The sequence below is a fragment of the Anser anser genome (genome assembly GCF_964211835.1).
Source record: "Anser anser genome assembly, chromosome: 7".
NCBI lineage: Eukaryota > Metazoa > Chordata > Aves > Anseriformes > Anatidae > Anser > Anser anser.
Genome location: NC_139727.1, coordinates 24,304,680 through 24,331,207, shown reverse-complemented (window position 1 = coordinate 24,331,207; position 26,528 = coordinate 24,304,680). Strand labels below are relative to the sequence as shown.

The following is a 26,528-nucleotide window of genomic DNA, read 5'->3' as shown; positions in this document are numbered from 1 at the left end:
GAGGCAATTTTACGATCCTGTCATTCAAGTTACTGGACAGCAAAAAATATGCTGATTTTGGGCTAGAAACGTATTCTAAATAAGGTAATTGCTGTTCCGAGCCAATTCTATGGCTACTGCTATTTAACTTCATCTGTATCTCACACATTTATATACCAGCAAATACTGCAGTATCTCAAACTATTACCAAACGTATCCATGTTTTCTTCAGTATCTTTACAAGAAGCCAGCGTGACTTAGGAATTCTGCTTATAGCTACCGTGCCTATACACCTGTGTTCTAAAGGACGCTGCCTGAAACATTCCCTCAAAGGCTTCACGAAGGCCTGCTCGGGTCTTGGGGACTGTGAGCACAGGCAAGAGCCATATATTGGGATGTATCAGACTTGTGCCAGGTACCTGCTGGGAAATGTCCCATGCATGCCGGACTCCTGTGCTTTAAACACCTGAGTTACAAACCGTTTTCCTGAAGAGGTCAAGAACTGGTGGGGATGTCTCCTCAACTGAGCTTCATCTCAAACCAAATAATCCTCCAGCTGCAAACGCCAGTGTACTCTGAGCTAGTGAATTTGAACTTGAACTTTTGCCATCATCCAACCACCCTCAGCAGGTAGACAGAAGACAAGGCAAGCAGAACCTAGAAGTTATGTTTATTCCTGACAACTATGCAGCATTTCAATAACAAAATCACTGAAGCATGTTTTAGTTACAACTGAACTTTTTGGCTTTAGTTTTGTTGCAACCAAACACTCTCACAGCCTGTTCTTCAATAAACCTAACTATTCGGTTGACCCTTCTCCCAGACTGACAGCAGCTGAAATCCCGGACCACGAAGCACTTTCACTTCCCCTGCTAACAGCTCAAAAAACAAATATTGCAATTTAAAACCATTTCTGGAATCTGCAATCCTATTCTTTTCATTGTTCAAAGTCTACAAACGTAATCAGCTAGCCATGCCGAGAGGAGATTCTGTAGGGAAGCTGTACGTGCCAAAGGCAGGCCACGAACGCATCTTTCCTCCTCCTCCCTCAAACATTCCCCACGTGCCCCACGAAGTTCTCATCGTTATAAAAGCGATTTGTGATACTTTCTAACCTCAGAATGAACTCCAAAGTACAGCAACAGGCACAATACCGTACTGGCGATGTGCTTCGATTCTTCAGAATACATTCTCATTAATGCCAACCTCAGCATGCTAGCACCTTAACCTCTGAAGAGCCACATCCCGTACGTCAGATTCACTTTTTGCTCTCAGTGTTATGGTTACTGTGTTATAATTAACAGAAGGCACCTGGCCTGTCCTAACGGAGAACAGGAGGTCAGCACACTTAGGTGCGCACTGGGTCGGACCTACAACCCGTGCAAAACCAATTTATCTGCACGGGCACAGTAAGCCATATTCGCAGCACATCAGTGCCTATTTCTGCTGCCCCACAAAATTAGTACCTATACAATATATACCCATGCAGACGAATCACTTGTGTATTAAACTATACGTAGCATATTTTACTATTCTCAAATCTAGCTTTCATAACTAGATATCATAAGTACTCTTATTTTTCTTACATAGGTTCTCTTAAATTTTTCCTGCATCTTCAAAAATTCCAGAAATTCTGTTTCTAGGCTGAATGCATAATGAAAATTTGCTAAATTGTTACAGTATCTATTCAGAGTAGACTTTTCACAAGTGCCACAGTCCTGCAAACACATTTTCAAAGCTGCTATTTGATAACAGACTGCTTGGTATCTTCTTTTGGTACCAAAGAACGTTTTCCAGAAACCGCTTTAGCTATGTTAGAAAAGTCTCTGATCCAACTTTCTGTCTAGAAGTTACACGTCTGGGTGGTAAACATCACTCATTCTTGCGCAGAATGCGTTCCTGTCCCTCACAGCTGTGGTGTATAGCCACCATTTTGAATACAGCCACCAGCCTGAGCAGGAATCAATACCAATATGGACAACGAGCTGCGGTAAGCCTCCCTACAGGTGAGAACTCACCTGGGAGCCCTCTGGTTAGCACATCGGTTCAATCAGACAATTCATGAGCTACCCATAGCTTCTCTCAGTGCAAAGCCAGCGTCCAATTGAAATACACCTCCAAAAAGGACAGCAACATCTCCAAACTACCTGCTGTTATTTTAACGTTGCGATGGGATCACCTGCATCAGACCGATTGCTGTAACTGCACTTCAGCAAGAAGCACGCAGCAGGGACTCCTCAGTGCTCCGGGGAAGCATTTGTACAAGAGAGCACCACAAATGGAAACAGAAGTATTTTCCACAGGATGTATGTGTACAGAGGAGGCGGCCAAACTCTGTACAATGGCCTCTCCTGCTTTCACTGTGAGTGGAAAGAGAGGACAGCCCGTGCTGACACAGGCAGGAGCCACTGCCGACAGAACAGTTCCTCTTTGCCGTTAGTCCACTGCTGCAAGAACGGTTTTAATACTTTTTTTCTAAAATTTTTACTTCTAAATTTTTTTGTGTCTCTCAAGCTCCCACCAGAAGACCAACTAAACGGAATCACAGCTTGCTCCTGTGCAAGGTAACTGGTCTAATTATCACAAACACTATTTCTTACTGCAAAGTAGCAGAGCTACCAGGGGCCCTCAGCTGCCTCCCTTCTCCCACCTACATCAGCTGAGCAGCTCACTGCACTTGTTCCTCTGAAAAGTTACAAACTTTTAATTGACAAATACTCAATATTAATCACCACATAAACTTGCCTGTGCATCTGTATAGATAATGTCATGATTGACATTCACTTAATTCTGACAGGATAAGCTACACAAACAACTGAGCTCTCATTCTTCTCCACTGACACTGCCCCAGCTGTCTGTGGTTTTTTTTTGGATGAATTTTAACTTGCAGGAAGGGCATTTTGGTATTGCCAAGTCACCAAAACATTATGATACTGTCAGTTTGACAACGCGCTGCTGACAATGAAAAGGATTGACTGCCCTTGAGTAAACACACGCAGCTAATGGTGAGAGAAGATTGAGCCCTCCACGTTGCAAAGGCTGGTGGGCTGCTGTGTGCTACAAAAACCCAGAGAGCAATCAAGACCCCAATATGTATTACTTCTAATAAAGACAAGCTCTCCCAGGAAAAACTTTTAAAATACCTTTCTTCTTCAAAAAAAAAAAAAAGAAAAAAGTCTCCTACACAAAATGACAGGTGTAAAATGAAACACTTTTTTTCTTTAAGTTGCCAGGTAAGGGAAAAAAGGTCCGGGCAAAGTCAATTAAAACGAAACCCAAGTTCAGGTTCCAGAGTGCCCCAAAGAGAGGAAAAAAAGCAGTAAGTAAACTATCTTTGCAGTTCTGCTCCACCTCTTCCATAAAACAAAGTCTTGTAACTGAATGAAACTAGTCAGAGAAGTTTTGTAACGTATCTTCTAAGAACACACACCTAGGCTAAACAAAGCAAAAATACAACAGACTTCTGCTTTTACTTCCTGCAATGTAATTCCTTTAGACTCAAGAGACAAAAGAATTACTCAAACTGTGAATAACATGGAAAAAGCAAATCAAAACAAAAACAACCCCAAATCCAGGAGCTGCTTATGTCCATCTTCTAAAACTGAGTCTACTGCAGGTATGCCGACAACAACGAGTGATCTGAAGTAGTGGCAGAGCACTAAATCAAGAAATTATGCATTTACTCTACATCACATTTTAACCAGAAACTTCTGGCATACCCTTCAGTCTTGCGAGAAAGCCAATTCATTTCTCTGTATCAAGTCTGAAATAGACATAAGCAGGGCCACAGCCTCTCCCACTTACACACACCATCCCGCTTAGTGTCAGAAGTCCAACAGATACACGAACTGACTGCTATTTATTTTTTTAAAGAAAAGGTTTTCTATAGATCTGAAGCTCTGTTTTTTTAAAGCCCAAACAGACCACTATTATCCAGAAAGGTAAACTAGATCGCTACATTGTATCAGAAACACCTTAGGCACAAAAAGCAAACTAACAAAACAAAAACAACAGCCTCCTGCTTCTCCAAAAGGCTGTGAAGCAAACTCATTTAGAAATTCACAGCTTATGAGTGAACACGCAGGACAAACTTATAAAAAGATAGCTGCAAAATTGTTTTCCTCTGACAGGATATTTTAAGTTGTCCTCTGGGCTCTGTTGCTGCTCAAGTATCTTAAATCTGCGAAATGCAGCTGTCCTGCAAAGGAGGCTCTCAGGCACTTAGATCCATTAATTCTGCTGCATGAGAAAAAGCGGCATCTTAATTAGAAACCTTCTCCAAAATAACTCAATGAAGAAATGAACATCTTTATCAGTTATCCATATTGCTTAGCTAAAAAGCAGCTGCTGCCTCTCGCACCCAGCCCGCCTTAGGGTCCTGCGCCTCACACTGCACTGCAACCAGGAGGAACAACACGAAAACAACCGCCACAATCAAGCCTTTGTCTGAAAAGGTGGTAGACAATCTTCTGGCCAGCGACCAGCAGAAGCAGTTGCCCTGTGATGTCAGTTATTTGCCTTTTAAGTGCTGAATTAACAAAGCCTGTTTGTTACCGATAAGGACGCGAAAACTTAGAAACCCAGTTCTCCGACAGCCACCCTCCGTGGGCGAAACGCTAAAAATAAACACGGCTGCTGAAGCCGACGGAGGCGGCCCGGGGGCCGCGATCACCTGCCCGTGCTGTCAGCCCACACCGCGGCCACCCAGCACCGAGCCCCAGGCAGGCGGGGCGGCCCCCGGCCGGTACCTGCGGCGAAGTGCAGCGGGCTGGACTTCCTGCCCGCCGTGTCCCGGCTGTTGACGTTCTCGGGCCGCACCAGCCGCTTGACCCGCTCCACGTCCCCGTTCCTGCAGGCCTCGAACAGCTCCCGGGCCGGCTCCGTCGCCGCTCCGCAGCCCGGAGCTTCAGCCAAGGCGGCCGCGCCGCCCGCGCACCGCCGCCCCGCCATGCCGGGCCGGGCCCAGCAGCCCGCGGCGCCCCGCTCACAGCCCGCGGCCCTCGGCGGCGGCCCTCGGCGCGGGGCGCGGGGCGGGGCGCGGGGCCCGGCGCATGGCGGTGGAGGGGTCCGGACGCAGCGGACGCAGTGGCAGCAGTAGTGGCAGCAGTAGTGGCGGCAGTGGCAGTAGCAGCAGCACCGCCGCCCTCGGCCTCGCTGCAGCAGGAAGGGGCGGGCACCCGGCGCAGAGCGCACGCGCCTAGCCAGGGGCTGGGCATGCGCAGAGGGCGGCGCAGCGCTGCCGCGGGGCGTCGTGTGAGGGCTGGGGGAGGGCGCAGGCCCCGGCTCGGCTCCCGGGGCTGCCACTGCGCTCTCAGAGCGGGCCATGGCTGAGGGGGCTGCCGCTGTCCCGGCGACGTCTTCTGCACAGAACTCCTCCTGCCTCCTTACTGGCTCTTGTCCCGTCCCTAGGGTCCATTATTGTGTAACGCCATTCCAAACTGGATTCCTGTTCATGTGAAACAGTTTTTCTCTACACTTCTGTCAAAGCTGGGGAGGAACTATGACAGAGAAAACATACCTCCTTCCCGAAACAGTTCTTGTCTATAATTCTGTCAAAGTTGGGGAGGAACTACGACAAAACAAACCTCCCTTCTTTTTAAGAGACGATTTGGGGCTCAAAAAAGCAAATGTAGAGCGAGTGATCTGTACCACAAGAGAATAAATATTCCCTTGCTGCTTACAGTAATCACATGTAGATCAAGATGTGGTAATGAAGACCTTTTTCTTCTCCACAACAAAAACTGCATTCTCATACAAAGAACTTCATGGTGCCATCAAAGAAAATCCTTACATATTTATATAGCAAAATACATTTCTGAAAAGGAAGTGCTTGAATAATTATAAAATGGAAATAATACAACATAAGTTAAAAGAGATTGGGATATACTGTTAGCTGACTTTGCCAATTCATGGTTTTGGAGAAAAATGGAACATCTTTCTCCATCCCATAAGGGTCACAAGCTAACTAGAAAGGGATTAACTTGGTAATATTTTAAATGTATTTTTCTACTCATGCTATAATATGTAAATAAAAACACTTTGGAAAAGGTAGTTGATGAAGGTCATGAGTGCCCTGTTGCAGAGACAGAAAAGCACTGCATCATCTTTCCTCTTCAAAACGTGGGGTTTCGGAGAGGTGGTGTCAGTGGGGATGCCAGTTGACCCCAGGCACCTCCTGGTGTGGTGCAGGTGGGAAATGAGAGTTACCGTGTCCTCCCCGTGAGCCCCAGTCTTCTGGTAAGGGCATGTGCCAAAGCACCTCAGAGAGGCCTGACGTATTTATTTATTACATCTGGCAAAAAAGCAGGCAGTCTATAAGCGGAAAAGAAATCACAAGACACTCCTAAGAAATGCTTCTCACTTTACCCATGTAAAGAGTGTCATCTCCGTGATGTTAGAAGTGCAGAAAAACAGGATCTGTAGAGAGAAAATATATTTTATTAGTCTTATTAGCGTAGCTGGAAAAAAAAAAAAGACAAGCTTTTGAATTCTTACCCCTTCTTCATGCCGATGGCAGAAATAGCAAATGCATTATCTTGAAATTGTCTGTTTCTGTTTCAAAGCAGAAGGGGTTGTGTGTCTGCGGAAGTGTAAATGTCTGTGTCCATACAAACACTTCTTGCTGCCCAGGCCCTCTAAAGAAGAACTAGAACTTATTTTCACAAGTTCAATATGAACTCTAGCTATGTTTCTTTCTTTGGCAAAAGCTATTATGAAATGCTAATGGAGATAAATGAGAGTTCAAAGAAGACCTTGACTATAAAATATAAGCTATTTTGGATCTAAAATAAAGAACTTCTTTCTACATTGTTAAGCTAGAAAAATGCTATTTTTTCTAAATCACCTGTGGCCTAACTTCGTTTCCCAGTATGGCTTCCTGACAACTGGAGTGTAAAACTATGGCAGGTCTCTGTGAATGGAAAATTATTTTAAAACATACTCCAAGAGCAGGATTCAATTAGCCTTGAGTTCAGCGAGCCAAAGACTTACCAACTTTCAGGATTGGCGGACGAATCCTGAATCCGTCACCCTGACTTTTCAGATTCACATTACGTAAAATCTTTTGTTTTATTTTATTTCTTTTATGAGATAATAATCTGTAAAATTCAGCAGTGTCTTTTGGTCTTCTGTTGGGCTTTTTCTAGAGAAAGCAGGGGCTGTGGCCCCACTGTTACCAGCACCACCCAAGAGGCTCGCAATTAGCACCTCACAGACCCGTGACTGCCATTTTGGGGCTGTAATTTGTGACGTACCAGTAGCTCTACCTCTGCCTCACATTTATTTCAGTGGCATGGCCTGCTCTAATAGAGACATTAGAGTATTTTTGCGGGTCCTTGAGCAATTTATTTAGAAGCATGCTTGGTTGGTCGCCAGAGGGCAAGAAAGAAAAGGGGAGGTTGGGTACACGCGGCCTGGTTAGGCCTCCTCGTAGGCCCAGGGCTGGCCCGGCCCTCACCTCCCAGCCCTTGGCTCCGCGAGGACTTCTCAGTGCTTCCTAACCATTTCCTTAGCGGTTTGCCTTTCTTTGGGATGCAAAGTAAAATTAGTAGGACACTTCAAGTGGTCAGACATTTAACTTATTGCCGAAGAATTCCAAAATCTACTCCTTTTGAAGTATTTCTGGGTGAGACTTGGCAAAACAACCAAACCAAAACCCAAATTCAACAGTCATTAATGCTGTACATCAGGAAATTATAAAACACGCCTATAAAGAAATAAAGAAAATAGATAATTTTGAAGAGAAGTGGCCTGCTGTTTACTTACTATATTTTTAAAACTATGAACAGAGACTTTGTCAGGGCAAACTAGTTTTTAAAAATAGACTGATCAACTTAACAATAAGAGCATACCACAAAATGAAAGCAGTACAGCTGTACAACAGTAGATGTAGGCACAACCACTGCTTTAAAGGAACTTAACTTTCTCCTTCCCCTTTGCATCCTATCTACCAGGTATTTTGGCTACTCATCTTAAACAAGCAGGAGCTAGTTCCTTTCCCCTGCCAGTCCATCTCTGTAGTTACTGGTTTTGTATGGGCCAGCTTCGTTTTACCAGCAGGTGGAGGTAAAGTGGAAAATATAAAATATTGTTCTGGAAAAAACAAAGGGGGGAAAAAAAACCACAATAAAATGAAAGGAAACTTGGAGATACTGAGAATGAGCATCGCAGAGATGATCAAATACATAGCTAAGTGGTCCCTCCAGGAGATGGGGCTACAACTGCAGTGCTGACAAGCTGTAATGGTAGGCGACGTAGTCATTGAAATGCTGTATCTGTGTATGCAGCAACCATGAGAACTGTTCAGCAACGCGGTGACCTGCTGTGAAGATGACAGTTCACATGATACATTTAGGGAAGATTCTTGTTAGCGGTAGGGAGAAGCTTGTGTTCCTGACACCAAAAGCACAGAAAAGCATGTTGGAATTCATGGAAACTGGATTACTTAAAAAATATATATATACATAAAAAGAAAAAAAAAAAAAAAGAGCCTTAGAGCCTTTAATCCTGAATTGGATTCTTGTGACATCTTTAAAATTATTCCAATTTTCCCATCAGAGGCTACTAGGCAGACACATACATGGAGGGCTTAAAGGGAGCTTTTGTTTGTTTTTCTGTAGTGCCTCAAACATGTCTGGGAAGACAGAGAGCTTTTATAAAAGCACAGACTCTGCACGTACAAAACCAAAGTACGTGGACTGCCAGCATGGGAACATGGCAGAGGCCTGGAGAATTGTTATTTGTTGTTAGGAAGAAAGCCACAAGCAGCAGTAGAGGAGTAGAGCCAAAGATAGGCATTGACTAGGGATGCTAGCAAAACATATCCATTTATATCTCTGAGGTATGATAATAGGAAAAAGCTAAAAGGAAATACAGGCAAACTAGAATGTCTATCCAACCATGCCATATTCAGCTTTTCTGAAGATAACCAAAAGCAAAAATAAAGTTGGATACCTAAGTATCTTTGCTTAGAATTTGTCTAGAAATGACTGAGATGGGAAACAGTAATTCTCTTGGAAAATTCATTTTAGTGGGAGAAAAAATTCAGAGGAGCTAGAAGTAATGAGAGAATTTCCATGCATTTAAATTGCAGGTCAAGTGACATTATTTGAACAGAGTTTCATATTTATTTCCTGTCCCAACTGAAAAAAAAAAAAAAAAGGCTTTGGGCACATTCAAACATTTTCACAATTTATCCTGGCATTTAACAGAAGTGCCCAGGTTCTCTATGCAATTAACAAGGCAGGCTGGATTCTAACTGATGGGCTCTTAATTGCCCTTTGAAGCACTTTACCTCTTTCCACTGATCATATAAGAAGCTTATACCTTTAATTTGGATACCTAAATTTATTGCCTATAGTATGTAATGTAAATACCATGCAGAGCATGCAGTGTGAAGAAAAGCAAAGAAGCAACTAAGTCTAATCATTCTTTAAAAAGTGGTAGTGTACTGCTCCAACTACTTGCACGTAGATTGGCAAAATGTTATTTCAGGACAAATCTATGAGAAGCAATTTCTCAAGAATTCAAATGATGGCTTCTTGGAACAGCTAGTTCCATAATCTTAAAAAAAAAAAAAAAAAAAAAGCTATTCTATTCTTGACTTAAGCTGAAGCAACACAGTTACTTGGTTCAAGAAGTAACTGTAGTTTCATCATGAAGTGATAATGATCAAATCCAATGAATTTCAACATTTTTAATGGAAGGTTTCTACTGAAAACTTGGCATGGCACTGATTCAGAATAGGAATTGTGATGAAAAGAAGGAATGTGGTTACAGTCATTAAAATCAGATATGAAAAAAGACTGTGAAGTATATATTATGCAGATTATAACTGAGTGACAGTAACTAGGAAGTAAGTTCAAAAGATTATGGGACTCAAACTCCAATGATCATAAATTGTCAGTAAAAAAAAAAAAAAGCCATAAAAAAAAAACAAACAGGAGGACTATGTGAAGTGAACACAGTTAGTGTGCTAAGCATTGTTTATCATGGAGCTAAACCAGCACGTGACAACTAGAAGCTTCTCCTTTGGGATGATTTTTCCAACAACTTACTATTTACTGTAGCCAGTAATAATTTCTCAAGAAGGGTAAACAGATATTCTTGGAGGAAAAAGTTTTCTGATCCATTAAAACAATTCTTACATTCCTATATGCAAGGTTTAAAATCTGCATCACGACAGCTTGTGGTTGGGGTCTACTACAGGCCGCCAGATCAAGGGGAGCCTGTGTATGAGGAATTCTTGCTTCAACTACGAGAAGTCTCGTGCTTGCATGCTCTCATCCTGATGGGGGACTTCAACTACCTGGATGTCTGCTGGGAAAGCTACACAGGAGGCTGTAAGCAATCCAGAAGATTCCTAGAGTGCGCTGAGGATAACTTTGGTCCAGGTACCAGACAAACCAACCGGAGGAGAAGCATTACTTGAGCTGGTTCTCACCAACACGGAAGAGCTCGTTAAAGAGGTAAAGATTGGAGGCAGTCTGGGCTGCAGTGACTATGCCTTGGTTGAGTTTGTGATCTCGAGGAATACAGGCCTGGCAAAGAGCAAAGTCAAGACCCTGAACTTCCGAAGAGCAAACTTCAAGCTATTTAAAGATGTAGTAGCTGAGATCCCCCAGAACACTGTCCTTAGGGACAAAGGAGCTGAGCAGAGCTGGAGACTCTTTAAGGATGTTTTCCTTAGAGCATAAGAACTCTCCATCCCCCTGTGTAAAAAAGCAGGAAGGGAGGGCAGACAGCTGGGATGGCTGAGCAAGGACCTGCTGGTCAAACTGAGTCACAAGAAGGAAATGCACAGGCAGTGGAAACACAGACACATGGCCTGGGAAGAGTACAGGGATGTGGTCCGTATGTGCAGGGATGGAATAAGGAAAGCCAAGACATGGATGGAACTGAGCTTGGTAAGGGATGCAAAGAACAACAGGAAGGGATTCTGTTCTTCCATTGCTCAGGAAAGAAAGGCCAGGGAGATTGTACCCCCTCTGGTGGATGAGAAGGGTGAACTGGTAACAACAGACATAGAGAAGGCTGAGGTACTCAACAACTTCTTTGCCTCAGTCTTCACTACCAGTCAGGCTTCCTAAGTCTTTCATTTCCTTGAACCTGTAGATGGACGCTGGGGGAGCAAAGTCCCATCCACTGTAAGTGAAGAGCAGGATCAAGATCACCTGATGAAACTAAACACGTGCAAGTCTATGGGGGCTGATGACATGCATCCCAGGGTCCTGAAGGAATTGGCAGATGTAGTTGCCAAACCTCTCTCCATCATATTTGAAAAGTCCTGTCAATCAGGTGAAGTCCCTGGTGACTGGAAAAAGGGAAACATCACTCCCCTTTTTAAAAAAGGGTAGAAAGGAGGACCCAGGGAACTACAGACCACTGAGCCTCACCTCTGTGCCTGGCAAGATTATGGAAAAGATCCTCCTGGAAGCAATGTCAAGGCATATGCAAGACAAAGAGGTGATCCAAGACAGCCAGCATGGCTTCACCAAGGGTAAATCGTGCCTGACCAATGTGGTGGCCTTCTATGATGGAGTGACTGCATCAGTTGACAAAGGAAGACCGATCAATGTTATCTACCTGGACTTTTGCAAGGCCTTTGACATGGTCCCACATGACATCTTGGTCTCCAAATTGGAGAGATATGGATTTGATGGGTGGGCTATTCAGTGGATAAGGAATTGGCTTGAAGGTTGCACCCAGAGAGTGGTGATCAATGGATCTATGTCCAAATGGAGACTGGTGATAAGTGGTGTACCTCAGGGGTCTGTCCTTGGACTGTTACTGTTTATTATCTTCATCACCAACATAGACATGGAATCGAGTGCACTCTCAGCAAATTTGCAGATGACAGCAAGCTGACTGGTGTGGTTGATAGGATAGAAGGAAGTGATGCCATCCAAAGGGACCTTGGCAGTCTTGAGAAGTGGGCCCACATAAACCTAATGAGGTCCAACCAGTCTAAATGCAGGGTGATGCACCTGGGCCAGGACAATCCCAGACGTGAGTACAGACTAGGAGAAGAACTCATTGAGACCAGCCCTGCAGCGAAGGCCAGCTGCATCCTGGGCTGCATTAAAAGAAGAATGGCCAACAGGTTGAGGGAGGTGATTGTCCTCCTCTAGTCATCCCTCATGAGGCCCCACTTGGAGCACTGCGTCCAGGTCTGGGGCCCCCAGCACAAGAAGGGTATGGAGCTGTTAGAGCTGGTCCAGTGGAGGGCCTCAAAGATGATCAGAGGGCTGGAGCACCTATGAAGACAGGCTGAGAGAGCTGGGTCTGTTCGGCCTACAGAAGAGAAGGCTTCAGGGTGACCTCATCACAGCCTTTCAATGCTTAAAGGGGCCTTATAAAAAGGATGGAGAAAGACTCTTTACTTGGATAGATAATGATAGGACAAAGGGGAATGGTTTTAAACTAAAAGAGGTGAGATTTAGATTAGAGTTTAGAAGGATTTTTTTCACTCAGAGGGTGATGAAGCACTAGAACAGGTTGCCTAGAGAGGTTGTGGATGCCCCATCCTGGAGGTGTTCAAGACCAGGTTAGATGAGGCCCTGAGCAACCTGATCTAGTGGGTGGCATACCTGCCTATGGCAGGGGCGGTGGAACTGGGTGATCCTTGAGGTCCCTTCCAACCCAGGCCATATGATTCTATAACCCAGTAAAGGTATTTGTGTTCCTACATGAATGCCGAGTGGGCAGTAACGCTGTATTTAAGGGACTAATCCTCACTGCCATTTCATGTGTTTGTCACATGAGTAAATTGAGGACAGAATCTATTTATCAGACCTCTCAGATCAAAGCAAAGTAATGCAACACAACAGCTGGTTATAACTTCAATGTAGTTTACAATTGGTCCTAATGAAACCTAGGAACTTTTTGACCTGGATGGGTCAAATAATTCTATGCTTGAATTTTCTTAAAAGCAAACTAATTTACAGACTGAAATACAAGTCATAAATTTAGCTTAATTCTGAGACTCTGAAGCTTAGGTCTCTTTTTTTTGTATGCCTAACCTGGTTAAGCATGTACAAGAGAAGAATCTTCCAACAGTTTCACTGATGGAATGCAAAGGGTTTGCTGGGTTTTACACTAGAGTATATTCCTATACAAAGATTCAGTGAGTATTTAGCACAAGGAAGTTCACTGATTCACTGAAGTTCTTATATCAGCTACAAATGATGATACCTTACGAAAGTTCTAACTGTTCAAATGTTGTATTTTTTTTTCTTTTCATTTGGATTACATTTTACATGCAGGTTCATGGAATTGTCATGTAGACAAATGGAATACCCCTCTTTCAGCTGCCCACCAAAACCTAGCTATGAAACATCTTAAAAGTAAAATGTCTTGGGCAACTTGGGCCACACGTACACAAATGCTTAAATCAACTTTAAAATTGTTTTCCTCATTGAAGGAAGAGTTAATGTATATTGGTAGTCTTTGTTTATAGCCAATATTATACATTTGAAGGATGGGATAATATTAGCAAATTATGTATTGTTGCTTCCTGTCACGGTTAAGTAATGTAAACAAATGGCAACATACTATTCATTTAGGTAGAGATACAACCTTTTTCTGGATTTTTTGATTTTCTTGATTCTAGCAAGAGAGGGAAAATTTTGACACCTTTATTCGAACAGTTTGTTCTAGGATTATTTTTTTGATTCATTTATTTCTGTAATTCCTCATAGCAACTGCGAAGTTTCTTTTGGATAGGTTATCTCAAAACCTTATATATTGCCTTATCACAGTAATTTATATCTTTATTGATGCATGGAAAATCATTTTTCTATTCATTCTGGAAAACCATTGACTTTTTCTTGTACTGAACTTGATTGTTGAAATGTTACATTATGGTCACTCTCAACATCATGGTCACACAGTGAAATAACCCAGCCTAAAAATAGTAAATAGTAGTGCTTGTATTTCACCTGAGACTATGATTATTTTGCATGGTATGTACCCTCTGTGCACTTGGCCAGTACACCCAGTGCCTAACACCTGATAAATTCCTCTTTAAATGACAACGCTTTTCAGTGTAATCCTAAATGTAATCCTTTTCAATGTAATTCTAAATCCTAAATTGTTTTAGATAGTCAGGAAATATATTTCAAAGTTATCCATTTTGGATTTTAGAGGTGACTGAATATGTTTCTACAAAAATACAAAATAGGCCCTTTTTATTTTACAGAGCTACTTAAATGTCAACCATTGCTGTTAAGATTAAGTTACACAGAATGTCAGTTCAACAGCAAGGTAACTTGGGGATAAAACTAAATATATCTCAGGTTCCATCACTCTGGAGTCCCTCCAGGAGAGCGAATAGTCTTCCTTCTCCCTTTCCTTCTCAGTTCTTTGCTTCATCTGGCCAGGATCTTTGGTCTTCAACATGAGGTCTCAAGGTACTGGCTGAAGGAGTCTTCTACCTCACTCTTCCGTACTTGCCCAGTACTTTACCTTCTAGGTCTACCTCATCACCCAAACAATTTCAAAACAGGAAAAGGAACAGCTGAGTGAGAAAGTATATTGGTTGTGGAGATCATGACTAATAAGATCTTAAAACCTTAAAGACATCTGAAATGCTATCAATGCACACAAAATAAATGCTCTATAGGCACGTAATAGTGAAATATCTTTCTCATGGTAGATTTTCCTATCTAAATCTCAATAATCTCAACAATGATCTTTTCGTTGTTGCCTGGATAGATGATGCAGCAAAGCTTTCTTGACACTGCCCACGTATGGAAACTCTTCAGTGTGGATCAGAATAGGCCCTGCAGTACATACAAGGACATAAGACCTAGCCATTTTTGTGGCCCTCTTAGCTTGTAAACAACAATCCTATGCAGCAGATAAGCACGTGACAGAAGTTGGCATTGTTTGCATTTGTTCTCAGCCAAACCCCATTATATTCATTGAAAAAAAATCTATGGAAAACATGCTGGTTTCTAGGGATCTTTAACTGCAGACAGACTAAACATTTTTATAGTTTGTTGTAGTTTGACACAACTAGCAAAGCCCCTAGTATCAGCTGTGTACTCAAAGTGGTGCAAAGCTCTGGAAATTATAGCAGCATACATGGAAGGGTACACAAATGCTTTGTGACTTTCTTTTCTGCTCAGGCATTTTTGACTATAAATAAGATCCAATAATTCTATTAGGATTATGTGTTTACCATTCTCGAGCTAGATTAAGTGATCTGAAAGATGACTGGTTGCTTTATCAAATGTTTGAGTGACCATAGTGCAGACTTTTCTTATCAGGACAACTGATACATGCTGGGCCTCACGCTATCATTTTCTCCAAGAGAGAATGATCACAGTAAGAAATCATCAGAAACTTTTAGGAACCCTCCAATATAGCCAAAATAGTTTATATAAAAATAAGCTTGGAACTGAATAGAATCATTCTTTTCTAAGCTATTCTTATTTGGTAGTTACTCAGGTGACACAGAAGGGGCAACTGGTCTCAGAAAAAAAAAGTTCACCTTACAGAGGGTAGGAAGTAATTATACAAGTGTTCATGCCACTTGCATTGCTGAGGAAAGCTATGGGAAACCATACTAGCTAAACCTAAAGTAAGCACGAAGGGCTGCCCTGGGGCCACTCTTGTCAGCACGATGCAAACTTGCAAGCCCAGGCAAAGGGGTGGCGCGAGCTGGTCCCTCACAGCACTGAGGCCACCAAGGCTGCGGCCTGCAAGCAGCTTGTGAGGGAGCCTGGCACTGCTGCGCCAGCTCTTTCAAAACAGCATATAGACAGCTATTTTGTCTTTTTTTGTTACATAGAGGTAATTCACCTCTAGAGGTATCAATACGGTCTATACAGTAGAAGAGTTAACTCATGAATGAAAGAGGAGTTCAGTAAAAGCAGGCCTGCTACAGGCCTGAATGCTACAGCCACCCAAGCAGTTACGGCCTAGTTGTGGCCTCACTCACTATTATTGTTTGAGCATGAGAAATGCTCACGCTCCAAACTATGCTCCAACACAGGCCAAGCTCATCATGTTATGATCTCAAGCTAGAGATCTGTTTGTATGCATAGAAGTCAGCTTGGGACACAACTGAAACTCAACCTGTAGGACAGAGAAGCCTAAAGAACCAGATATATCCTTTAGTTACTGAACCACTTCAGAAATATATTTCTTCTTTACTGAAAACCAGGGAATCCAAGATTGTGTTTGTATTTTGAAATTGCCTGGTTACTGACTTTTTTAATGTCTAAGTTAAACTTTGTCCAAGTACTTTAGAGGGAGGATTTATTGCCAGTTAATATATTTTTTTTTTTTTTTTGGCTAAGTGCCAGTGTCCTCTTTTAAACTCATGTTTCTGCTCCAGCTGATCCCAACACAAATGCGAAGGCTTAGGTGACTTCATACTCCCCAGACAGAGCTTCCAAACTTGCATTGTGTAAAAGCTTGATATAGCACCTCTGTGCCTATATTGGGAGGAGTTATGTAAAGCATCTAGACATGTGGTGTGGTTATTGTAAGTACTGGGAAATTCAGCTGCTTTTTTTACTACTGATGCCAGGCACTCTGATACATCTTGGAACACGGTCTGTGCCATTTGGAAACCCTGCCTCCTGCCCACTGTTCAGAGAAAAAGAAGTTGTGCGAAGAGAAACTAGCACAGACACGATGTGCATTGTGTCAACAAATTTCCAAACAGAAATTTAAAATCAGTGAAAGACCTTGATTTTTCAGGCTAATATGGTGCTCGTTTTGATAACATCCGCCCTAGAAATATGGTTAAGAAAATATTTGGTAATACTGTGCGCAGAATTATTTCGTATCTTGATGTTTTGCTAAGCACTGGAACACTTAAGTTAGTGGTTGAAAACATTAGTATAAATGTTAACTACATTCACCCTGTCTTGAAAAACAAAAATCAGTGAATATTTAAAAAAAGAAAAAAAAAAGAAAAAAAGCAACACACAACATTTCAAGAGGCAGGGGGGAATATTTTAACAGGCGTGACAATTATCTGCACTTTGTGGCTGCTTAATAAGAAAATTTGTGTTGATTCTCTTATAGGAAAAACTATGTAAAAAGAAAAACAACAACAACAACAAACTATGTTTGTGAAAAGACAATAATGCCTCTTCCTGGTCTTGATCACAGTGAAGGGAAAGACTTTCCATAATCTCTTAACTGGTATTCATTTCACATCTTGCCTTTCAATTCAGGGATCTCTGAACAGTTTACTAACTAGCAATTTTTCCATCATCTATTTAAACTGCCAAGTGATTACAAGGAAAAATAAGAGAGATGGGGAACTGGTTTTTATGCTTGCAGCTTAGGTTAGGCAGGTTGTGCTGTGTCTGGGGCCCCACAGTAGAGACAGACTTGAAATTGGTATTGACACTGGAGGCTAAATTCACAATGAACTCAAAGCAAGACTACAGTGACCTGCAGGGACTCATACCTGGCATTATTTGTATGTTCTTTTCCTTTATTATTTGTGTTTTACTACATTTCACTCATTTATCTATAGGAAAATAATGCCCTCCCATTATAAAGTTGTTTCTGAGTTTGATTTAGACCCTTCACTTTAAAAGACATGTTCACAACTGTGCATTCGAGCTGCTGAATTGGAGCTTGCTCACAGCAGACCCATTGACATGCAAACCTTGTTTTTGCACGTGACATGTTAGCATATGGTGAGTCTAATAGCACAGTTACAGTCAGGCACTGCTTAGGAGCTGACAGGCTGATAACTTTTTAAGCTGCCTCTCAGCTGCAATCAAGAACATGACCACTTTTATTTTTTTTTCAGGGCAAAAAAATTCATCTGAACTCCTGCTGTGGTCGTAGCAAACCTCTTTGACGTGACCTAAAATAATTTAGGAAGAATCACTGATCAGTTCTTGGCTCTCTGTTAGCTACAGGTGAGAAGAAGTAAGGATGAATCTGAACCCTTCCCCTCACATCAACAGGTCAGGGATGGCAGGCTGCATCCCCTGTTGTACTGAGTTGCTCCTCCACTGAGGAGCATTTGTTGTGCTGGCACACACAGCAGCTAGGCATGCTGGGGGACTGGAAGAGCTCCTCTAACTGCAGGGACAAAAAAAAAGAGCAGTAGAAGAAGGAATGGGATGGCAGGAAAATATTACTCTTAAAATGTCACGCACCATTTTAACTCTCACCTTTTCCCAACATTTGTGTTACATTACTTCAGGCACAAGGTGAAGCCAATGGAGTGAAGGAAGGGGAGTAGCTAACATCACCTCTGAATTAGGATCCTTGTGCTTAGCACTGCTCAAGGACAATTACATTTTTTAAAAACAACTCAAGGGGGAATTTATGCCAGAGTAGTGATGTTTGGGTAAAGCCAAGTGACACTACAAAACACTGAGCTGTAGTGAAAACAGTTTCTGAAGATGTAAAATTTTCCTCCATATTTAGACAACATGTCTAAATAAAGATTTTTCTGTAGTTCTTTCTTGGCACTTGTTGCATTTAAATTACAAAATATGTGACGGGAGAAAATGACCAATGTGAACCGGTGGTGCTCTCTTCCAGTTCCCTTCTGAGGAAAGTGGAGGACACCATAGTGAGGTGCCACATCAGCAGCCATTCTGGGACACTGCTCAAAGACAGAATGCAGCCTTCTGAGATATGGAGTCTCTGACTCAACATATCTCCTACTCTGGCACGTCTTTTTTTCATCACCATTTCCTCCTGCTCTTTGCCTCTATTCCAAGTTAGAACCAATTTAATAGATAATTCTAGACATTCCTATTCAAAAGTGCCCCATTTTTCAGATTAAAAAAGCAAAGGAAGCATTTTCTCAGAATGTACGCTTACATCTCTCTTACGCACTCTAAATTCTTACATACAATTTTGGCATCATTCATTCTACCACCTGCCATCCAAGCCAGACTACCAAAGACAAATTTAAGGTGGATGAGTAGTCAATTACCTGCAAGAATGAAGTTTCAATGCCTAATTGAGCTCATCTGCTCATATAACTTAAAAAGGAAGAAAACGAGTTTTAGGTATGATGCTATGTATCAGCAATGGAGTTACAATACGTTTCGGTAGTCTCACCATGCTAAAGGTATGCTGACTCAACAGTTAAAATATTGTACAACATAGCAGTGGCTCAAAGAATTCTACAGGAGTTTGGCTGTATGTTGTTGGTGTGTATGCAGTAGTGTATCTCTAAGTCTCTTTTCCTTCTTCCTGTTAGAAAATCTTCCTCTAGTTCCATGTTTCAGAACCTTGACTGCCGTGGTGCTTTTGATAAGGCATGAAAACATTGTAATTCAGCTGTGAAACTTACTACCAGTATCAATCCACAGGCAATGTAGATGCTCACTTGGTCTAAGGAACCACTTTTTCTTCCACAAACAATACAGACATGATGAAATAAATACTAGGTGACAGTTCTTCAAACTATCATAGGCTTTTTTTTTTTTTTTAAGGTGTTTCTTTTCAGCATTGCAACAGGCTGGTGTTGTTTAACACCATTCAAGTCAATTGAGTTACACTGGCACAGAAGAACTGTAATGCACTGGGGAACAGAAACCTATGTATTCAAAGGAACCTTGTTCTTCATTAAATTTGTGCAAACTACTGGGGCTACGGGGATGATGCACAGTGAGAGAAGATTTGTCTCAAAATTCAGAGTACTTCCCACTGAATGGATTTCTAAGTATCTTCTTGCCTCATCCAAAAAAAAAAAAAAAAGGGTAGAAAAAGGTATTAGGAGTTTGCAGGGGAAATTTTCACCCTTCTTCCCTTCTTACTACTTGTGTTGTAAGGGTTACACACTGACTGTGGTAACATTGGTTGTTCAGGGAAAAAGATGTTAAGAATTATAATAATTACTCTGTCTTTCAAATTCAGATGGAAAAAGAAAGGAAATGATCCTAAGAACTGAGGACGTTGAGGACCCAAGAAAGCAACAGGAGTTCTCTCTGTTGACTTAGCTGAGAACCTGTCAAAGAAATGTCAGAGAATCCTGGCAGGGACTTTTGATACTAATAAGTAACAAGTTAATCATCACTTCACAGTGGTTTGATGTGCTTACACTGGAGTATGTTTCAAGTTTTTCAGAAAATTTGTAATTTCATTAGGCTTAGCTGTTTTTAATCAGCATTGTATCCAACTCTAATAGTTTTATACCTTTGAAATACCGTAGAGATTAATACCTTATTTTGATAAAAATGGTAGAAAGAAGGTTGTGCTGTGCAACAAACCAATGCAAAAAGTTTGAGTTCAGGAGGTTCCCTGCGTTAGACAGAAAAATATTTACCTACAAAAGGAATTGGTCTGCCTTCATTTTTGTATATGGCTATAACATTAACAATAATAATATAATAAATGGCACAAGCAAGAGTCTGGAATGTGGTTTACAAAACTATAATATGCTATAGATCATATTATGTATTTTTAAAGTTCTACATGCCATTTGAAAAGAAAAAGTGCAAAACTAATCTATATAACCTGTAAAACATAACAAAGGAGACTAGAAGTAAGGCAGACTAGAAAAGACACTACGTAACAATGAGTCTAACGATGATGTAGACCTTTTGATTTAGAACGAGATCAGTAACAGAAGGCACAGGCACACCCCTGTGCACAACACTTTTTAAAGAGATTTTTCAGTAGTCAAGAATATGTTTAGACTTGAGAAATTTTAGGACGTAGCATATGAATCAGCATCTTGGTTTCTGGATGAACAGATAATGAATCATCACTTCTCTTCCTCTATCTGTACCTATGATGTGTTGCATAAAAAGGGCCAGGCATACTATTTTACTTTCTGGTATATCTGCAGGGCATTCATAACCTGATTTTGGAGCTAATGGCCCTGATAAGGTGCCTTTTCTAAAACAAAGACATTCCATTGACCAACACCCCATCCTGCTTTCACCATTGCTCTGTTATGACTAGCAGAGAAGTTTCTCCTTAAACACCTTCTTCATGGGATAGTCAAATACAGACAGTATGAATTATGAATATGGCTATGGAGAAACCAAATGTGTAGTGCATGCTGGTAGTAGTAAAATTGATACATCCACGCTACCCTTCTTATAGAGAGCTATAATTTATTTTCTGTCATGCTCACTATCTTTATGACTACCATGAGAAAGAAGCTACAAATGGAGTGACTTTCCCTTTCTCTTGGGGGACAGAGTTTAAAAAAAGTTAGCATTCTGGAGTGGATGGAAACAGATTTATTGAGCTTTATTTTTTAATATTTTGCTTCCACTCCCTTCCTTGCTCCCAAAGGACAGATTCACAACTTCCTCTCCCGTAACAGCCAGTTTATGTGGCTAGACACTTGCTGGCTGAGGGATAGCCTGTTCTTGCTCTACCCATAGAATGCAAAATGCCTCTTCTGGAATTGGTCTCTCTCAGCCTCTCTGTTAGAGCTATGCCACTTTGCATATACAAATATACTGAAGAGAAATACATTTATGTAAGAATATGTAAAAAGGATCGGAAACTTTAGGATGGGTTTTCTATAACCCAGGAGAATGACATGATTGCCATGCCATGCCCATACCAAGTATTATTCTGTGTCCTCTCTCACTCTTGAGGATGGATTCCCTAGTAGAAGCAGTCTGATGAATACTTTTTCTTCTGAACAGTCTGATTTTGTAACGAAGAAAAATTTCTAACTACCTCGAGTTGAGAGGTTTTTTTTTTTCTTTTCCTGTTTACTAACACGTGAATAAAAACAGAATTCCTTTTCACCTTCAAATACCCAGTGCTTTCTCCTTCAGAGGAAAGTGCCCAAATAGCTTCTTATACCCTAAAGTAGAACTAGCAAATGTATGTCAGCATCACTGAGGTGAGCTCTCTGCTTTTGCAGTAGAGTGCAAGCTGGATGAACTTAATGCATGGCGTTTTGCTCAACGAGCAAAGTCCATCCAGTTGCCAGGTTAACACAAAGTAGCTAAAAGAAATAACCAGGAAGGATGTGTGTGGGTTAGATTAGTATTTGAGCAACCTTAAGTGGTCTGAAGCAAATTTTTGTTGGTGTGCTTTAGGAGCAGTGTGGTTCAGAAAGGGCTTCAGATAGGAAAACTCAAAGGTTCCCAGAATGCTTAAATGAGGTGAGTTAAAGTAGTAATGAAAATCTTAGTGGCTTTTGCTAAGCTAACAGGCTTTGGGTAAAAGTTTATGGGAGAGAAAGTGGAAATGTGGTGAACCAGTTCAATAAAGACTTGGAGCCAGAAGGGATGAGAAGGTGAAATGTAAATTGAAAGCATGAGAGGGAACAAAACCAAAGGGAATTAGGAGAAGGGATATGAAGATGGAAGCAGCAACACAAAGGGAAATAAAGATGAAAAGGATCTTAAAATATAGTGTCAGATAAAAAACCTCCAAAGAAGTGTGGCGTTGGCCTATCCATGATTGCTGCAGCAAGCAACGTAAATGGCTTGTATATCAGCATTTGGAAGGACTGAACAAAAGTTTTATAGACATGTGTGAACGGGTGTCATTTGGAAATGGTGGCAGATGTTAAAAGTCTACGAGAAGTTTAGAAAAAGGTCTACATTAAAGGCCTGAGAGAACAATTACAAGTCTGTTTCCATTCCATCTTCCATTCTTTCCATAGATGACTGAAATCATATATGAGAGAATGATTTCCAAAAAAGTCCCCCAAACCACAAATAAAATGTAACTTATTGTATGCCAAAATACAGATAACTGCTATTTTCTAAACAAACCAAAGAGCACTGAAGAAATTGCACAAATATCTATGTACCAACCTGTACAGAGTCTTTGCCACAGCAAACAAAAAAGTTCTGCTTGTGTTCTCCTGAGAGAACACCATGAGTCTTGTTTGAAATCCTGAAATGAAGGCTAAGGGAAGTGATTATTCCCCTCCATTGGGTACTTATGAGGTTGCATCTGGAGTATTGTGCCTAGTTTTGAGTCCCTCGGTAAATTAGTCCCTCATGGACTAATGGGGGTGAAACCAGTGGAGGGTCACCAAGAGGGTTAGGGGACTGGAACATGCTGCACCAGGGGAGGCTGAGGGAGCCAAGTTTCCTTAGCTTGCAGAAGAAAAGGCTGAGTAACAGCAGATCAGAGTGCAGCCTTCCACTACTGAAAGAGGGATGGTAAAGAAGAGGGAGCCAGACCTTTCCCCAAGGTATGCAGCGAAAGGAAAAGAGGCAGCAGTCAGGTGTTGCAGCAAAGGAATTCCAGTTATAAATGGAAAAATATTACAGGAGTGGTTAAGCACTTGCAGAGGTTGTCTAGAAAAGCTGTGGACTCTCCATCCTTGGAGGACAGCTGGACGAGCAACCTGAGCTCAGCTAGACAAGCAACCTGAGCAGCCAGATCTCGCTTCGAAGCTAGTCCTGTTTTGAGGAGGAGAGTGGAACAGATGACCTCCAGAGATTCCTTCCAGCTCCAGTTATCCTATGACTGTAATTCTCCAGAGAAATATGCAAGATTTTTCTCACTGATTAAAGACATATTAAAGATTGCAAAACTTTCTGTAAGCATTATTGCGTATGTGGAGCAAGCACATTTTGACAGTAAGCTCTCTGTGTTCCAAGAAGCAGCATCCAAGAATAACCCAAGGAAACCAATTTATTGCAAATATGTTATTTAGGCCGCAGATCTTTCTACACTCAGAGATCCTAACTACTTCCCCTCCAGTTGCAGAATGAAACAAGACTGATGCTGTTACAGCCCTTGGATTTGAGAGGCTTCATTCTTTCCATCAAATCTAGAAATGAAATTAATCTCTACATGAAATCTGACCCTTGTGAAACTGAGGAAATATGTATATATAAATACACACACACACGTATGTTATGCATCCTAAAAAAAATGATAGAATAACTAGGTCAGATCCTAGGAAACTCCTATTTTAAGGCTGGAGCGATTAGATGTCTCATTAAAACTGAAAGAGAGAAAGGGTTCATTTATCCCTTAGGCCTATGCTATAGGGGAGCTTTTTCCCCCAACAGACCAAATCCAAGAAAAACTCAACACAGAATGTCACTGTATTAATTTTCAAGCACTGTTCTTCCCTTGTGATACAGCAGACAAAAAGTACCTTGTACGAGAACCTAAAATACAGAAATGGATCGTGTCTCTTTGGTGGCTGAATAAAAAAGGAGCATTATTCAAAGGTTTCTAAACACTCTTCATGAACATGTTGCAGATGTCAGCTGGGCTGCCATCAGATACAGCAATGCTTATTCAGGTTGAAGGTTTTCATAAGCATGCAACATAAGGCTTATGAGAATGGTAATCATATTGAAAAAACATATGGTTCCTGCAGGGCTGCAAGGAATTTTTCATAGTCGGGTAAAAGAGATCACCTTTTTGCTTGAAAGACCGCAAAGAGCAAAATTTGTCCCGCATAACTGACAGAAGTGTCTATACAGCCAACGTTTGTTTGGTCACACAGAATCACAAACAAACTAAATTATACAAAGCAGAACTTCACTTACTGTTATTTTGGAAAAGACTAAAGATCAACAGAGGTATTTCCTCCACTTGGCCCAGTAGGAAAAGAATAAACACTGATTACTTATATTCAGAAAAATGATTTATATTTATGAAATGTTTGGCCACGGAATCTCAAGGTTCAACCTTTTTGGATGTGTGGTTACAAATAAAAAGAAAAGAAAAGTTGTTTCCAAAAATACTGAAATACTGCATTTCTTTCAAACATCTAGGACAGACTTCACATTCTCAAAAGCTGGTCTATATTCATAAGGCAGATTTAAAAAAAAAAATTATTTATGAACATCCATAAAACATATGTGTTTTGTTTTTTGTACTCTTGTCAATCCTTCACTGGAAGTTTAGATTATTCCAAGAATAAATATGTACAGTCATGTTCTTCTTTCAATTTTCCTTTCCCTTTTTACTCTAAGTACCAGCAATTTATAACTAACATGGAATTGCCTTTATTTAATTTCTTGCTTACCACATGCAACCAAAGCAATTACACTTTCAACAGACAGCATTTTGTATAAAAACTTTTTAAGGGAGTCTTCCTTGAAATATTCTGAATTTAATATAATCACATTACACAAAACTTTTAAGCAGCCTATGATATATTGTCTTGCTTTTCTATGTCAGTTGTTTCAGAAAACAATGCACTTGACTTGAACTACACATTTCCAAATAAATGGCAAGTCTACCATCAACTAATATGTCATTAATCAGTCTTAAAAAGATTAAACATTTTACATCAATGTCTAGCTTCCATTTCAGTTCAAAGCCTCCAGTTTTTAGGAATTTAAATACAACCTTACAAGGTTCTGACCCGATACTGGCAAGAACTATTGCTATTGACCTAAAAAGAACCAATCCCAGAGCCCCTGCCAATGCTTGAAGATTTAGGCCTACATCATACCCCAGTGAGAATGATTATTCATATAGTTGCTGTAGGAAAATGTAAAATTCATCCATCTTTGCATAATTTCTCAGTGAGTTTGGCTGCAGGCCACTTGACCCTTTTTCTAGGGGATGGATATGTTCTGCCATGCGAGTCTGCAAGGCAGCCTGGTTTCTACAAACAAATTGCAAATGATTAAGAAACTGATTTATTGTCCTGTCAAAGTCTGAGTTTTCAAATGTCTAATAATGAAATATCTGGAAAAGTAAAACAGTTTTGGAAACTTGCTATTCCCATCCCCAACAGTTTATGTTCATTTTATTTTTTTACCTTTTTTTTTTCTTTTCAAAACTAAAAGCTCATTCCAAAATCAGCATATTAAAAAACATCAGCAATTTCATCCTGACTGATATCGATAAAAGATGCTTTAGAATTCTTCCAAAGTTTAGTAGGATAAAGAGAATCAGGATAAAGAGAAGCTTTGTGGCCAAAGGAATATTTTTTCTAGACTTTCTGTGATTTGAGCTATAAGGAAAGGAGTAATAAAAATCCTAAGAAGATGAAAAACTTATTTATTCTTCATACAGACTGTGCCAGTGCTAAATAAATCCCTAAGATGATAACGGAGTTTCCGAGGAGAGTTTTCTTGGTCCACATTTGCAGCCATAAGGAATAAACAAAGTACATTGAAGTGCTCTGAGAAGCAAGTAAAGAAAATAAGTTCCTGTTAAGACTACATAAGGCTTCTGTGGACTGTATTTCATCCAACAAATCACTAATTTTATGTTTTTAAAGGTCTACAGGTTCAACTCGGTTTGGACTTCCATAGCTTTCATGCATACCTGAATAATTATTTGCGTCATAATGATGGTCATAGAAACCTGCCGCCCAACCTCATAAATACTACACACTTACAAAGATTAGTCTTAGCAGCAGAGAGGTAATATTGAACATAAGAGCTCAATCCAAGAAAAGAAGTGGCTGGCATTAAGCCTTATGTGACAGCACTGTCAGCTGAGCTGATGGACTGTGACTGTACTATCAGATATGCTTTTATTAAAGCCCTGCTTCATTAACATGTGTTGAGTGATGCTGTGGGAACCAAATATGTGCTAGCCAAAAAAAGATGGATATTTCCTGTTTTCTAGAAACCGCAGTATTTTACCTTGGACTAGTAATTGATTTTAGTCTCGGGTCCAAAATGAAATCAAAA

The 26,528-nt window shown here is 40.9% G+C and overlaps 2 protein-coding genes across 2 annotated transcripts in view; both read right to left on the bottom strand.

The window, feature by feature from the left end:
- Positions 1-5,008, bottom strand: part of TNKS2 (tankyrase 2) — a 28,991-nt gene extending 23,983 nt beyond the window's left edge. The window contains exon 1 of the mRNA XM_083843627.1: positions 4,728-5,008. Within this exon, the coding sequence (XP_083699753.1) occupies positions 4,728-4,929 (202 nt within the window). The 5' untranslated portion in view covers positions 4,930-5,008. The remainder of the gene's footprint in view (positions 1-4,727) is intronic.
- Positions 5,009-5,290: 282 nt separating this feature from the next.
- Positions 5,291-26,528, bottom strand: part of LOC310902322 (uncharacterized protein) — a gene marked incomplete at its 3' end in the record, with an annotated part of 38,876 nt that continues 17,638 nt past the window's right edge. The window contains exons 3-4 of the mRNA XM_083843678.1: positions 6,346-6,396; positions 5,291-5,425 (exon numbers count right to left, since the gene is read on the bottom strand). Of these exons, the coding sequence (XP_083699804.1) occupies positions 5,291-5,425; positions 6,346-6,396 (186 nt within the window). The remainder of the gene's footprint in view (positions 5,426-6,345; positions 6,397-26,528) is intronic.